The sequence below is a fragment of the Rhodnius prolixus genome, unplaced genomic scaffold (genome assembly GCF_049639745.1).
Source record: "Rhodnius prolixus isolate KJV_2025 unplaced genomic scaffold, Rpr scaffold_7, whole genome shotgun sequence".
Classification (NCBI taxonomy): domain Eukaryota; kingdom Metazoa; phylum Arthropoda; class Insecta; order Hemiptera; family Reduviidae; genus Rhodnius; species Rhodnius prolixus.
Genome location: NW_027411582.1, coordinates 38,120,771 through 38,137,564, shown reverse-complemented (window position 1 = coordinate 38,137,564; position 16,794 = coordinate 38,120,771). Strand labels below are relative to the sequence as shown.

At 29.2% G+C, this 16,794-nt stretch overlaps 2 protein-coding genes across 3 annotated transcripts in view; one reads left to right on the top strand and one right to left on the bottom strand.

Annotated features, from left to right (window-relative positions):
- LOC141447576 (ATP-dependent translocase ABCB1-like) overlaps positions 1–16,794 on the bottom strand; it is a 52,748-nt gene that overhangs the window by 26,772 nt on the left and 9,182 nt on the right. Inside the window, exon 2 of the mRNA XM_074115262.1 lies at positions 6,037–6,125. Within this exon, the coding sequence (XP_073971363.1) occupies positions 6,037–6,125 (89 nt within the window). The remainder of the gene's footprint in view (positions 1–6,036; positions 6,126–16,794) is intronic.
- Positions 4,089–16,794, top strand: part of fal (SAM and HD domain containing deoxynucleoside triphosphate triphosphohydrolase falten) — a 36,055-nt gene continuing 23,349 nt past the window's right edge. For both annotated transcript variants that reach the window (XM_074115282.1, XM_074115281.1), the window contains exons 1-3: positions 4,089–4,356; positions 4,457–4,519; positions 4,596–4,717. The gene's annotated coding sequence lies outside the window, so the exon portion shown is untranslated. The remainder of the gene's footprint in view (positions 4,357–4,456; positions 4,520–4,595; positions 4,718–16,794) is intronic.

The window sequence follows — 16,794 nt, the reverse complement described above, 5'->3', positions numbered from 1 at the left end:
ATTGTTCTCACAAATCTAATTTATTTTATTGCATTTTTTTGATTTAAGTTCTGACTTCCAAGACTTTTTCATTTGGCGTGTTGTTTTTCTGCTCTAACTGAACTGAATAGGTCAACAGGTTATTGATGTAACGATGAACAAAATGCAAAAAATGGTACTGGATTTGATGTTTCTGATCAATTATAATCTTATGGTAGGTGAATTCCTTTCATAATGCCGACGCTGTTTTGAGGCCTACTTTTTTTTGCACTTAATCACAGATTTCTGCATCAATTTTCAAAATAACCCCTATGCATTGTATACCTTTCGAAAGGTGTTTGTATGTAGACGTTTTTCATGAATAGTGCACGTTTATGCACTTAAGATATTTCTAATATTTTTTAGAAAGTTTTTGGAAAAAATTAGAAACTTGCTATTTCTTATGTTTGGGCCACAAAGTGAAACACTTGATCTTATTATTTTGGAATATAAATTAGCTTATTTAAAAGGAAATTTAACCTTCTTTCTAATGAGCTTATTGAAATTGCTTTAGCTATAATAGTTTGAGAAATATAGGACAAATGTTTGCTAAAAAGTAGTAATACCTTGAAAAAAACATAAGATTAAAAATATCTATAAAACGGAGCTGAATTGTGCCATAGTTTATATAGAATTTTTGTTGCAAATGATGCCCAGAATCGCCCCGCGAAGTAACGGTAGTCATATGCTGAACACCCTGTACATTTCCCGGGCCCCAAAATCCTGTCGACTGCCCTGTATGTACCTAGTTTTTTTAGGGTGTCCTTTTTTTTGGAACTTTATAGAGTTGTCAACCCTAACTTTAGTTGGTACTTTTCCGTTAGCCGGGCGCAAATGTCGCCAATTGTGAACCAAACGCGAGCCAAGTCAACGGAAAAAAGTCGAAAACGTTCAACTATAAACAAATATTAATTAATAGTAAGCAAAACAAGTTCAACTATAAACAAATATTAATGAATTGTAAAGAAAACAGTTTTACCCAATACTGTTTTTCGCTTGCGCCCGGCTAACGGAAAAGTACCCTTTGGTTTCCTAAAAAAACCAATGATAATCCTCCATTTTTTCCTATCTGTTTTTAACTCTAGAGATTCATATTCACGATCATAATCCTCTTATGTAAGAGTTAGAGAAATAAAGCTGAATACGAATTGTAATTTTTTAGAAGCAAGCTTAACCCTACATCTCTCTTTCTGCTTTGTGAAACTTTATAGAGTGCAATGTGTGCGCCAAGTTACAAAGCCGTTTTCGAGATTATCTGAACGAAATAAAAATAAATTGTTCAGTAAAGTGGCGTTTCCGGTAGGCAGGTTTCAGTCGGAAACCTTAGTGTGTCTTGTTGTATCCTGAGAATACCTGAACCAAACATTAACTTTCCTCGATTTTCCGTTTTTTTGAATTATTATATTATCTCCTTAACAAAAACTTACAGTTTAAAAAGTTAAGTATAAGGGTTGATTAAACGCCAAAAGGTACACAAATCAGCAAGTACCCAACATTTCATTCAAGCTTAGTTGATATAATTTAAGTAATTTTGCTGCATTAACTTTTCCTTCACATTTTTTAGAATTTATTAGATGTCACAGACCCTTATGCTGGCCAGTTCGTTCATAATATTATTTGGTTATAATTATGATAAAATGTATATTATATCTTCGTTTTTAAATAGGTACTTTATTTTAACTCTATTCCAAATAATTATTATTCTTCTGATTTATCTTTAATATGCCCTTTATTCTGAAGTTGTCACATCTTATACATGCATGTTAAAGTAGAAAAAGACAAAGTTAGAGTCGGCTACTGTTTAAATTTGAATCACGGAGGATTTAAAACAATATTTCAGACTTGAATTCGTCTAACCGAAATATTCGTGAGCACAAATAACACACAGTTAATAACAAGTAGATTATTCAACAATTATTCATTTCTCAATTGTAATTTAATTTTACTTACAGTAAAATACTGGAATAATTATCTGTCCTAAAAGTATGCAATACTTATTTATTTTATATTACATAACATATTATAACATTGTGAGAAGAACAGCTACATTGAGAGTGTGATTGAAGAAAACTATATTATTTTCTATAAAGCCAGATAATTATTACCTATTATTATAAACGTTTGACTACTACATAAAGTAACAATTACTTTAATCGAAGAATGAACTTAAACAGACGATTTTTATTAAAAATAAAATAATGGAAATCATTGATGTATGTTGGTGTAAGCATTTTTTTAAAAAAGTTTTTAAATTTTGTAGCCTCGTAATTTTTTTTATTTTTTATAACGTTTTCTTTTTAACCTGTAATTAATAGTTTGATTATTATAGATTAATAGATATTACAGTCAATCTACAGTGCTACTTCAACAAATTTTTTGTAGATGAAAATGGCCAGCATAAGGTTCTGTGACATCTAATAAATTCTAAAAAATGTGAAGGAAAAGTTAATGCAGCAAAATTACTTAAATTATATCAACTAAGCTTGAATGAAATGTTGGGTACTTGCTGATTTGTGTACCTTTTGGCGTTTAATCAACCCTTATACTTAACTTTTTAAACTGTAAGTTTTTGTTAAGGAGATTTTTGTACCTTTTGGATAGATTTTCATTTTTGTCTATTTTGCTAAGTTACATATCTGCTTTACTGTTTTTTTTAAATTTGGAATAAGCAATTCTAACATTATAACCTGATAAGGTGTTAAGTAGGAACCGTAACTACCACTGGAGAGATCTTTTTAAAGAATGATTATAGTTGCGGTCCCCAAACCATCCTCAATAACAATTTTTTTGAGAAAGCCTTTTTATATAAAATAGGAAGGTATTTGTACGTAAAAAGCAAATTTAAACTGCGATTTCAGACCTTCCTTTTAAGAGGAGTAAGAAAAATAAACGGGCGATTACAGTACTTCTCCCTAAAAGGCAAAGAGGCAAAGATTTTGAATCGAACGACAATTCATTAATGTAAATAGGTTCACCCAATGATAATTTTAACGATTTCAGTACTTCCTCTTAGTAGGTGTAAGAGCATGATGGCACTTCACAGCCATGTAGAGGAGCTTTAATCACTTCTTCGTGCTAAATTTTATCAAAATCGGACAAAGCGTTATAGAAATATTGGTAATAATAGTTTTAGAAACGGCCTTACTTGGGTGGGGCAAACTCCCCTCCATATGAGGCGTAGCGACGAGACTTTTAAAGTGCAAATCTGTACAAAATTTCGATTCGAATGACACTTCATTCATGAAAATCAGTTCACTTGTCGATAATTTGAAACGATTGCTATACTTCCCCTTAACTAGTGTAAGAGCAGATCGCCGCTTTAATGTTACGTAGGGGAGCCCTAACTCTATCATCCTACCAAATTTTATCAAAATCGGGCTATGATTTACAGAGTAATTAGTAATAATAATTTTGAAGGGGGCCTTACATTAAGGGGGCTAACTCCTCTCTAATTCGGTGTACAGCGTCGAGACCCCCAAAAGGCACATCTACATAAAATTCCGAATTGAATGTCACCTCATTCATGAAAATCGGTTCTCGCGTTTAGGCGCTACGTAGTTTACAAAAAAGGTAACAACAACAACAAGAAGAAGAAGAAGAAGAACAACAACAATTTCTGAAAATGCCGTTTTTGCTCATTTTCGGCAACTTTTTTCTCAAAATCTATTAGGTCTGGGGGGTTGCAAAAAAATTACAGTTATAAAGGAGGGTTTGCCCTATATTTTAAAGAAAATTTGGGAATTTTATCTTTTATAGAAAAAGAGAAAAAAATTGTCAAAGTTGGGTGTTTTTTAACGTTACGCTTTTTCGTGCACTTTTTGACGATCAATCCTTATACAACTGTCCTACCGGACAGTTTTAATTAAAAACTACTCAAGCGACATTTAAATGGGTATTCCAGATAAGAACTAAATGTCAAAAATTTTGCAAGACCTTTACGCTTTCTCTTATGAAAAGTAAGAGATATTACGTTATTTTTCTCTGTTAACCTGTCTAATAGTAACTTTCTGTTTCATAAAGATAATATAACCTTACTTTTTAACTTCTCTAACCTTACATTAGAAGGTAGTATGTAAATAATACTCGTTCGTTTATCCCATTTGCATGAACTTACAAAATTTATTCAGCATTCATTTTATTTAAATCTAATACTTTTTCCCTGTTGATTATATGTTGTTTCTAATTTTTTATTTATTCGGTTCGAATCATGAAAATTACTTTTTGGTTTATTTAATTTCTAGAGTTCAATATACAGCGTAACCCAAGAGTCGTTCAGTGTACCGAGCATATGAGAATCTGTTAAATTTGAAGGAGTAGAGGAGCTCGATTCTCATTTAAGTAAAACTACCATGTTTTATTTAATACTGAAATTATTTGTAAGTAATATGATTTAAATTTTATGTAGAAATAATCCAATAATATTCATTTTTTTATTTAGGGAATTCACGGAAATTTTTACTGAACAATAATTGTTGCAAACCAAATAGCAGACCATAATTAGGTTGGTGTTTATCATTTCCTAAAAAACCTGATTAACCAAAATGTGACACTTAAAAAACAATCTACTATTTTTCCAGAAGTACCTTTAATCGATTTTAGATCGGACAAAACTGTTCAGGAACAAAAGATCCAAATATTGTATAAAAAATGCATTAAGTTTATAGAAAATTGTTGGAGCATTTACTGTAACGAGCGTGAGGTAAGTGGAGTTTAATATGTAGCTAAATTCTAGTTTGGAAAAAAAAGTGTTCTAGGCTTTTCCCTAAATTTCATAAATATTACTCAACACCTAGATTTATAACTTTCCTTTTATTATTTGTCTAAAAAAAAATTCGTTTTAGAGCAATCCTGCAGGAGGAGTAGAGGGATGCTTCCTTTTACTGTACGGTTTGATGAGTTTGGAACCTTGAGAATAGTGCTTAACAAAAAAAAAGTGTGAGCTCAAATGAACTTTATTCGTAATCGGTGATTTGACAGGAGCGTTATACTCAGAATTGTAAATTAGAATTCTAAGAACTGTAGTTAGAGAAAATCATGTTATGATATTTTTATTAGTAGATTTCATTTAATATTAATCTATCAGTTTGGAATAGTTACTAAATACGTTTAATATTGGATATGTCTTGATTGTAGAACAAAACAAATTATAACAATGGAGTTTGCCATGATGCATTAATACATATTAGTGTTGACATTCCAATATCAACAAGATATAGTCATCTTAATAGAAATTGATGTAGAGCATTATACTAATAAGGGTGCCATAAACTATTGACCATATTTTCATATCACCTTGTATTGATAACAGCGCAGATAGATATTACGGAAACGTCCTTTTTTTCATGTATTCTTTCCCACACTAAACACTTCCTCTCTCGTAACAAATCTCTTTGACGGCAATGATTAAAATTATTATTATTTTTTTTTGTTTCTTTAAACTAAACGTAAAAGTGAACACCAGATAAATATAATTGAAGTTACCAAGTTTCTGTCGTAAGATTTATATTTGGTTTACCCTCTGCTCATCTGTCTTCCCAATCCTCTGTCTTCATGAACAAATTTATGCTGAACTCATTATTGGATAATTTTGTATCCTCAACATCCAGTTCAGACGATTTTTTTTGGTGGCCTGTATATCCTATCCGACTATCCACTTTTCGACAAAACCATGTCATTCAAGATGGTGTACTGTTTTTTTTTTTCAATAGGTAAACGCCTACAGTAGATAAATGCCGTGATTTTAACGTGAGTACAAACAAGACCATACCAGTGAACATGTTTTTATTACTGGTGCTTTTGAAATGATGACCAAGTTTTTGATGAGGTGGCCACCCACAAATGATCACAAATTCAATAGTGTGGGCATTTCTTTTTTATTTTACTCTATCCAGCAAATTTCACTAAACTCTAAACAGATATCTATCTATATTCGGGCAAATCACATTAAGCTATCTGTCAATTGCCATAGAATCTGTTTAATTAATCTTCAATTAATTTAATATTTAATAAAGAACTTACCGCTTTTTAAGAATTGACCAGATCTTAAATTTGGATGCGTCCAGGAAAGATACCTGCGGTTCATCTAACTTTTTTTCATTTTGGGTATTCTGAAATGGAAAAAAAAGTAGCATAAATATTATTTAGAATATTAGTATATGGCGGAAGAGAAAAGAGGTTTCATATTCTCATCTGCAGAACAAGAAATGGTGATATCAGTGTCTTCAAATATTGGCCTTAATTGGTGCTCTCTAAGAACATGTGGTGGCTAGTGGAGTAACGAATGGAGTGACTCTCAGCTGGGTGATTTGCTTCCAATCTGCTTATTTGTTATTTTTTTTGCTTGAATTGCTTCAAAAATAATAATAATTAAAACAAAAAATGGCGACTTCCTCTTTCCAGGAGTTATCTCAATTTAAATGATGAAAACATTTAAAGTTCCAACATTGTTGAATGCTTAGAGGCGCAGTATCATCTGCCAAGGTCATAAGGGCCCCTAGTATTTTTGTTTTGTTTTGTTGTGGCCAGTCGAGCTGGGGGAGGACACGTGCAACCTTCTGGTTTCCACATACAGTACCTTGCCCAGTCAAGCAGGGTGGAGCCTAGGTCTAGTCATCCCCCTCTCATCGCATCCAGAACCAACTAGTCGTCGAAGGGGAAAGTGGGATTTACTTTTACTTATTTTATTTTTGTAGTACCATTCCTAGACTACAACAGCTTGTCCCTTAAGTTACAGACAAAACTAAAAGTGTTTTAGTCTCTTGATGTAAATTGTATATGTGATCTAGGAGGCTGTTTTTCTCTACATGTTTTCACAACATCAATGAAAACATGCGCTCGGAAAAGTTTGAAATAAAAGTTATAGGCCGTTATTTGTAACCGTACACTACGATGTACACAGAAAACAGTAATAAAAAAAGAAATTAATAGTAAAGTATGTTTGCTAGACGCCTACGTCCACGACAACTAAATTTGGTAGCATTTTTTCCCCTAACAAACTTTTCCATTTAATTCAAAATATATCTACGTATAATGTATTTTGTTGAGTAGTTTGCAGAATGAATAATTTCTTTATCAGAAAATTTCAACGTAATATTATTAGTATTCCCTCGGTCACCATCACTGGTGATATTATTGACAATGAAATTCTCTAATTTAAGATACTGAAGAGTGGATTAATGAGAAATGTTTTTCCATCAACAAGTGTACAATATCTCGTAAACTACTCGATAAATTTTGTTTATATTTTACTTGTATATAGAGACTTCTTTTTGTCTATAATTGTATAAAATTTAGTGAAAATCTGTCGAGTAGAAAACAAGATATTTAGAGTTAAAGTTTGTTTTTGTTCTACACAGTGAAAACTTTAACTTCAAATATCTTGAAAACCACTCGATAGATTTTGTTTATATTTTACTCGTATATGGAGACTTCGTATCAAATATCACGAAATCCACTCGAAAGATTTTGTTTATATTTTACTCGTATATGGAGACAACTATTGTCTATTATTGTATAGAATTTAGTAAAAATCTGTCGAGTAGAAAACGAGATATTTAAAGTTAAAGTTTGTTTTTGTTCTACACAGTGAAAACTATAACTTCAAATATCTCGAAAACTACTCGATAGATTTTGTTTATATTTTACTCGTATATGGAGACATCTTTTGTCTATAATTGTATAAAGTTTAGTAAAAATCTATCGAACAGAAAACGAGATATTTAGGGTTAAAGTTTGTTTCTGTTTTACAGAGTGAAAACTTTAACTACAAATATCTCGAAAACTACTCGATAGATTTTGTTTATATAACACCTATATAAAGAGACTAGTTTTGTCTATAAATGTATAAAATTTAGTAAAAATCTGTCGAGTAGAAAACGAGATATTTAGGGTTAAAGTTTGTTTCCGTTTTACAGAGTGAAAAATTTATCTTCAAATATCTCGAAAACCACACGACAGATTTTGTTTATATTTTACTCGTATATGGAGACATCTTTTGTCTATAATTGTATAAATTTTAGTAAAAATCTATCGAGCAGAAAACGAGATATTTAGGGTTAAAGTTTGTTTCCGTTTTACAGAGTGAAAACATTAACTACAAATATCTCGAAAACTACTCGATAGATTTTGTTTATATAACACCTATATATGGAGACTAGTTTTGTCTATAATTGTATAAAATTTAGTAAAAATCTATCGAGCAGAAAACGAGATATTTAGGGTTAAAGTTTGTTTCCGTTTTACAGAGTGAAAACTTTAACTACAAATATCTCGAAAACCACACGACAGATTTTGTTTATATTATACTCGTATATGGAGACTTCGTATATGGAGTATAAAACGAGATATTTAGGGTTAAAGTTTGTTTCCGTTTTACAGAGTGAAAACTTTAACTTCAAATATCTCGAATACTGCTCGATAGATTTTGTTTATATTTTAGTTGTAAATGTAGACTACATTTGTCTATAATTGTATAAAATTTAGAAAAAATCTGTCGAGTAGAAAACGAGATATTTAGAGTTAAAGTTTGTTTTTGTTCTACACAGTGAAAACTATAACTTCACATATCTCGAAAACCACACGACAGATTTTGTTTAAATTTTACTCGTATATGGAGACATCTTTTGTCTATAATTGTATAAATTTTAGTAAAAATCTGTCGAGTAGAAAACGAGATATTTAAAGTTAAAGTTTGTTTCTGTTTTACAGAGTGAAAACTTTAACTACAAATATCTCGAAAACTACTCGATAGATTTTGTTTATATAACACCTATATAAAGAGACTAGTTTTGTCTATAAATGTATAAAATTTAGTAAAAATCTGTCGAGTAGAAAACGAGATATTTAGGGTTAAAGTTTGTTTCCGTTTTACAGAGTGAAAAATTTATCTTCAAATATCTCGAAAACCACACGACAGATTTTGTTTATATTTTACTCGTATATGGAGACATCTTTTGTCTATAATTGTATAAATTTTAGTAAAAATCTATCGAGCAGAAAACGAGATATTTAGGGTTAAAGTTTGTTTCCGTTTTACAGAGTGAAAACATTAACTACAAATATCTCGAAAACTACTCGATAGATTTTGTTTATATAACACCTATATATGGAGACTAGTTTTGTCTATAATTGTATAAAATTTAGTAAAAATCTATCGAGCAGAAAACGAGATATTTAGGGTTAAAGTTTGTTTCCGTTTTACAGAGTGAAAACTTTAACTACAAATATCTCGAAAACCACACGACAGATTTTGTTTATATTATACTCGTATATGGAGACTTCGTATATGGAGTATAAAACGAGATATTTAGGGTTAAAGTTTGTTTCCGTTTTACAGAGTGAAAAATTTATCTTCAAATATCTCGAAAACCACACGACAGATTTTGTTTATATTTTACTCGTATATGGAGTGGAAAACGAGATATTTAGGGTTAAAGTTTTTTTCCGTTTTACAGAGTGAAAACTTTAACTTCAAATATCTCGAATACTGCTCGATAGATTTTGTTTATATTTTAGTTGTAAATGTAGACTACTTTTGTCTATAATTGTATAAAATTTAGAAAAAATCTGTCGAGTAGAAAACGAGATATTTAGAGTTAAAGTTTGTCTTTGTTCTACACAGTGAAAACTTTAACTTCAAATATCTCGAAAACCACACGACAGATTTTGTTTAAATTTTACTCGTATATGGAGACATCTTTTGTCTATAATTGTATAAATTTTAGAAAAAATCTGTCGAGTAGAAAACGAGATATTTAGAGTTAAAGTTTGTTTCTGTTTTACAGAGTGAAAATTTTAACTTTAAATATCTCTAAAACTACTCGATAGATTTTGTTTATATTTTACTTGTATATGGAGACAACTATTGTCTATTATTGTATAGAATTTAGTAAAAATTTGTCGAGTAGAAAACGAGATATTTAGGGTTAAAGTTTGTTTCCGTTTTACAGGGTGTAAACTTTAAGTTCAAATATCTCGAATACTGCTCGATAGATTTTGTTTATAATTTACTCGTATATGGAGACCACTTTTGTCTATAATTGTATAAATTTTAGTAAAAATCTATCGAGCAGAAAACGAGATTTGTAGGGTTAAAGTTTGTTTCCGTTTTACAGAGTGAAAAATTTAACTACAAATATCTCGAAAACCACACGACAGATTTTGTTTATATTTTACTCGTATATGGAGACCACTTTTGTTTATAATTGTATAAATTTTAGTAAAAATCTTTAGAGTAGAAAACGAGATATTTAGGATTAAAGTTTGTTTCCGTTTTACAGAGTGAAAAATTTATCTTCAAATATCTCGAAAACCACACGACAGATTTTGTTTATATTTTACTCGTATATGGAGTAGAATACGAGATATTTAGGGTTAAAGTTTGTTTCCGTTTTACAGAGTGAAAGCATTAACTACAAATATCTCGAAAACTACTCGATAGATTTTGTTTATATAACACCTATATATGGAGACTAGTTTTGTCTATAATTGTATAAAATTTAGTAAAAATCTGTCGAGTAGAAAACGAGATATTTAGAGTTAAAGTTTGTTTCCGTTTTACAGAGTGAAAAGTTTATCTTCAAATATCTCGAAAACCACACGACAGATTTTGTTTATATTTTACTCGTATATGGAGACTTCGTATATGGAGTGGAAAACGAGATATTTAGGGTTAAAGTTTTTTTCCGTTTTACAGAGTGAAAACTTTAACTTCAAATATCTCGAATACTGCTCGATAGATTTTGTTTATATTTTAGTTGTAAATGTAGACTACTTTTGTCTACAATTGTATAAAATTTAGAAAAAATCTATCGAGTAGAAAACGAGATATTTAGAGTTAAAGTTTGTCTTTGTTCTACACAGTGAAAAATTTAACTTCAAATATCTCGAAAACCACACGACAGATTTTGTTTATATTTTACTCGTATATGGAGACCACTTTTGTCTATAATTGTATAAATTTTAGTAAAAATCTATCGAGCAGAAAACGAGATATTTAGGGTTAAATTTTGTTTCTGTTTTACAGAGTGAAAACTTTAACTACAAATATCTCGAAAACTACTCGATAGATTTTGTTTATATAACACCTATATATGGAGACTAGTTTTGTCTATAATTGTATAAAATTTAGTAAAAATCTGTCGAGTAGAAAACGAGATATTTAGGATTAAAGTTTGTTTCCGTTTTACAGAGTGAAAAATTTATCTTCAAATATCTCGAAAACCACACGACATATTTTGTTTATATTTTACTCGTATATGGAGACTTCGTATTTGGAGTGGAAAACGAGATATTTAGGGTTAAAGTTTGTTTCCGTTTTACAGAGTGAAAACTTTAACTTCAAATATCTCGAATACTGCTCGATAGATTTTGTTTATATTTTAGTTGTAACTGTAGACTACTTTTGTCTATAATTGTATAAAATTTAGAAAAAATCTGTCCAGTAGAAAACGAGATATTTAGAGTTAAAGTTTGTCTTTGTTCTATACAGTGAAAACTTTAACTTCAAATATCTCGAAAACCACACGACAGATTTTGTTTATATTTTACTCGTATATGGAGACATCTTTTGTCTATAATTGTATAAATTTTAGTAAAAATCTGTCGAGTAGAAAACTAGATATTTAGAGTTAAAGTTTGTTTCTGTTTTACAGAATGAAAACTTTAACTTCAAATATCTCGAAAACTACTCGATAGATTTTGTTTATATAACACCTATATATGGAGACTAGTTTTGTCTATAATTGTATAAAATTTAGTAAAAATCTGTCGAGTAGAAAACGAGATATTTAGGGTTAAAGTTTGTTTCCGTTTTACAGAGTGAAAAATTTATCTTCAATTATCTCGAAAACCACACGACAGATTTTGTTTATATTTTACTCGTGTATGGAGACTTCGTATATGGAGTAGAAAACGAGATATTTAGGGTTAAAGTTTGTTTCCGTTTTACAGAGTGAAAAATTTATCTTCAAATATCTCGAAAACCACACGACAAATTTTGTTTATATTTTAATCGTATATGGAGACCACTTTTGTCTATAATTGTATAAATTTTAGTAAAAATCTATCGAGCAGAAAACGATATATTTAGGGTTAAAGTTTGTTTCCGTTTTACAGAGTGAAAACTTTAACTACAAATATCTCGAAAACCACACGACAGATTTTGTTTATATTTTAGTTGTAACTGTAGACTACTTTTGTCTATAATTGTATAAAATTTAGAAAAAATCTGTCCAGTAGAAAACGAGATATTTAGAGTTAAATTTTGTCTTTTTTCTATACAGTGAAAACTTTAACTTCAAATATCTCGAAAACCACACGACAGATTTTGTTTATATTTTACTCGTATATGGAGACATCTTTTGTCTATAATTGTATAAATTTTAGTAAAAATCTATCGAGCAAAAAACGAGATATTTAGGGTTATATTTTGTTTCCGTTTTACAGAGTGAAAACTTTAACTACAAATATCTCGAAAACCACACGACAGATGTTGTTTATATAACACCTATATATGGAGACTAGTTTTGTCTATAATTGTATAAAATTTAGTAAAAATCTGTGGAGTAGAAAACGAGATATTTAGGATTAAAGTTTGTTTCCGTTTTACAGAGTGAAAAATTTATCTTCAAATATCTCGAAAACCACACGACAGATTTTGTTTATATTTTAGTTGTAACTGTAGACTACTTTTGTCTATAATTGTATAAAATTTAGAAAAAATCTGTCCAGTAGAAAACGAGATATTTAGAGTTAAAGTTTGTCTTTGTTCTATACAGTGAAAACTTTAACTTCAAATATCTCGAAAACTACTCGATAGATTTTGTTTATATAACACCTATATATGGAGACATCTTTTGTCTATAATTGTATAAATTTTAGTAAAAATCTGTCGAGTAGAAAACGAGATATTTAGAGTTAAAGTTTGTTTCTGTTTTACAGAATGAAAACTTTAACTTCAAATATCTCGAAAACCACACGACAGATTTTGTTTATATTTTACTCGTATATGGAGACTAGTTTTGTCTATAATTGTATAAAAATTTAGTAAATATCTGTCGAGTAGAAAACGAGATATTTAGGATTAAAGTTTGTTTCCGTTTTACAGAGTGAAAAATTTATCTTCAAATATCTCGAAAACCACACGACAAATTTTGTTTATATTTTAATCGTATATGGAGACCACTTTTGTCTATAATTGTATAAATTTTAGTAAAAATCTATCGAGCAGAAAACGAGATATTTAGGGTTAAAGTTTGTTTCCGTTTTACAGAGTGAAAACTTTAACTACAAATATCTCGAAAACCACACGACAGATTTTGTTTATATTTTAATCGTATATGGAGACCACTTTTGTCTATAATTGTATAAATTTTAGTAAAAATCTATCGAGCAGAAAACGAGATATTTAGGGTTAATGTTTGTTTCCGTTTTACAGAGTGAATACTTTAACTACAAATATCTCGAAAACTACTCGATAGATTTTGTTTATATAAAACCTATATATGGAGACTAGTTTTGTCTATAATTGTATAAAATTTAGTAAAAATCTGTTGAGTAGAAAACGAGATATTTAGGGTTAAAATTTGTTTCCGTTTTACAGGGTGAAAACTTTAACTACAAATATCTCGAAAACTACTCGATAGATTTTGTTTATATAACACCAATATATGGAGACTAGTTTTGTCTATAATTGTATAATGTTTAGTAAAAATCTGTCGAGTAGAAAACGAGATATTTAGGATTAAAGTTTGTTTCCGTTTTACAGAGTGAAAAATTTATCTTCAAATATCTCGAAAACCACACGACAAATTTTGTTTATATTTTAATCGTATATGGAGACCACTTTTGTCTATAATTGTATAAAATTTAGAAAAAATCTGTCCAGTAGAAAACGAGATATTTAGAGTTAAATTTTGTGTTTTTTCTATACAGTGAAAACTTTAACTTCAAATATCTCGAAAACCACACGACAGATTTTGTTTATATTTTACTCGTATATGGAGACATCTTTTGTCTATAATTGTATAAATTTTAGTAAAAATCTATCGAGCAAAAAACGAGATATTTAGGGTTATATTTTGTTTCCGTTTTACAGAGTGAAAACTTTAACTACAAATATCTCGAAAACCACACGACAGATGTTGTTTATATAACACCTATATATGGAGACTAGTTTTGTCTATAATTGTATAAAATTTAGTAAAAATCTGTGGAGTAGAAAACGAGATATTTAGGATTAAAGTTTGTTTCCGTTTTACAGAGTGAAAAATTTATCTTCAAATATCTCGAAAACCACACGACAGATTTTGTTTATATTTTAGTTGTAACTGTAGACTACTTTTGTCTATAATTGTATAAAATTTAGAAAAAATCTGTCCAGTAGAAAACGAGATATTTAGAGTTAAAGTTTGTCTTTGTTCTATACAGTGAAAACTTTAACTTCAAATATCTCGAAAACTACTCGATAGATTTTGTTTATATAACACCTATATATGGAGACATCTTTTGTCTATAATTGTATAAATTTTAGTAAAAATCTGTCGAGTAGAAAACGAGATATTTAGAGTTAAAGTTTGTTTCTGTTTTACAGAATGAAAACTTTAACTTCAAATATCTCGAAAACCACACGACAGATTTTGTTTATATAACACCTATATATGGAGACTAGTTTTGTCTATAATTGTATAAAATTTAGTAAAAATCTGTCGAGTAGAAAACGAGATATTTAGGGTTAAAGTTTGTTTCCGTTTTACAGAGTGAAAAATTTATCTTCAATTATCTCGAAAACCACACGACAGATTTTGTTTATATTTTACTCGTATATGGAGACTAGTTTTGTCTATAATTGTATAAAAATTTAGTAAATATCTGTCGAGTAGAAAACGAGATATTTAGGATTAAAGTTTGTTTCCGTTTTACAGAGTGAAAAATTTATCGTCAAATATCTCGAAAACCACACGACAAATTTTGTTTATATTTTAATCGTATATGGAGACCACTTTTGTCTATAATTGTATAAATTTTAGTAAAAATCTATCGAGCAGAAAACGAGATATTTAGGGTTAAAGTTTGTTTCCGTTTTACAGAGTGAAAACTTTAACTACAAATATCTCGAAAACCACACGACAGATTTTGTTTATATTTTACTCGTGTATGAAGACTAGTTTTGTCTAAAATTGTATAAAATTTAGTAAAAATCTGTCGAGTAGAAAACGAGATATTTAGGATTAAAGTTTGTTTCCGTTTTACAGAGTGAAAACTTTAACTTCAAATATCTCGAAAACCACACGACAGATTTTGTTTATATTTTACATGTATATGGAGACCACTTTTGTCTATAATTGTATAAATTTTAGTAAAAATCTATCGAGCAGAAAACGAGATATTTAGGGTTAATGTTTGTATCCGTATTACAGAGTGAATACTTTAACTACAAATATCTCGAAAACTACTCGATAGATTTTGTTTATATAAAACCTATATATGGAGACTAGTTTTGTCTATAATTGTATAAAATTTAGTAAAAATCTGTCGAGTAGAAAACGAGATATTTAGGGTTAAAATTTGTTTCCGTTTTACAGAGTGAAAACTGTAACTACAAATATCTCGAAAACTACTCGATAGATTTTGTTTATATAACACCTATATATGGAGACTAGTTTTGTCTATAATTGTATAATGTTTAGTAAAAATCTATCGAACAGAAAACGAGATATTTAGGGTTAAAATTTGTTTCCGTTTTACACAGTGAAAAATTTATCTTCAAATATCTCGAAACCACACGACAGATTTTGTTTATATTATACTCGTATATGGAGACTTCGTATATGGAGTAGAAAACGAGATATTTAGGGTTAAAGTTTGTTTCCGTTTTACAGAGTGAAAACTTTAACTTCAAATATCTCGAATACTGCTCGATAGATTTTGTTTATATTTTAGTTGTAACTGTAGACTACTTTTGTCTATAATTGTATAAAATTTAGAAAAAATCTGTCCAGTAGAAAACGAGATATTTAGAGTTAAAGTTTGTCTTTGTTTTATACAGTGAAAACTTTAACTTTAAATATCTCGAAAACCACACGACGGATTTTGTTTATATTTTACTCGTATATGAGACATCTTTTGTCTATAATTGTATAAATTTTAGTAAAAATCTGTCGAGTAGAAAACGAGATATTTAGAGTTAAAGTTTGTTTCTGTTTTACAGAATGAAAACTTTAACTTCAAATATCTCGAAAACCACACGACAGATTTTGTTTATATTTTACATGTATATGGAGACTACTTTTGTCTATAATTGTATAAATTTTAGTAAAAATCTATCGAGCAGAAAACGAGATATTTAGGGTTAATGTTTGTTTCCGTTTTACAGAGTGAATACTTTAACTACAAATATCTCGAAAACTACTCGATAGATTTTGTTTATATAACACCTATATATGGAGACTAGTTTTGTCTATAATTGTATAAAAGTTAGTAAAAATCTGCCGAGTAGAAAACGAGATATTTAGGGTTAAAGTTTGTTTCCGTTTTACAGAGTGAAAACTTTAACTTCAAATATCTCGAATACTGCTCGATAGATTTTGTTTATATTTTAGTTGTAACTGTAGACTACTTTTGTCTATAATTGTATAAAATTTAGAAAAAATCTGTCCAGTAGAAAACGAGATATTTAGAGTTAAAGTTTGTCTTTGTTCTATACAGTGAAAACTTTAACTTCAAATATCTCGAAAACCACACGACAGATTTTGTTTATATTTTACTCGTATATGGAGA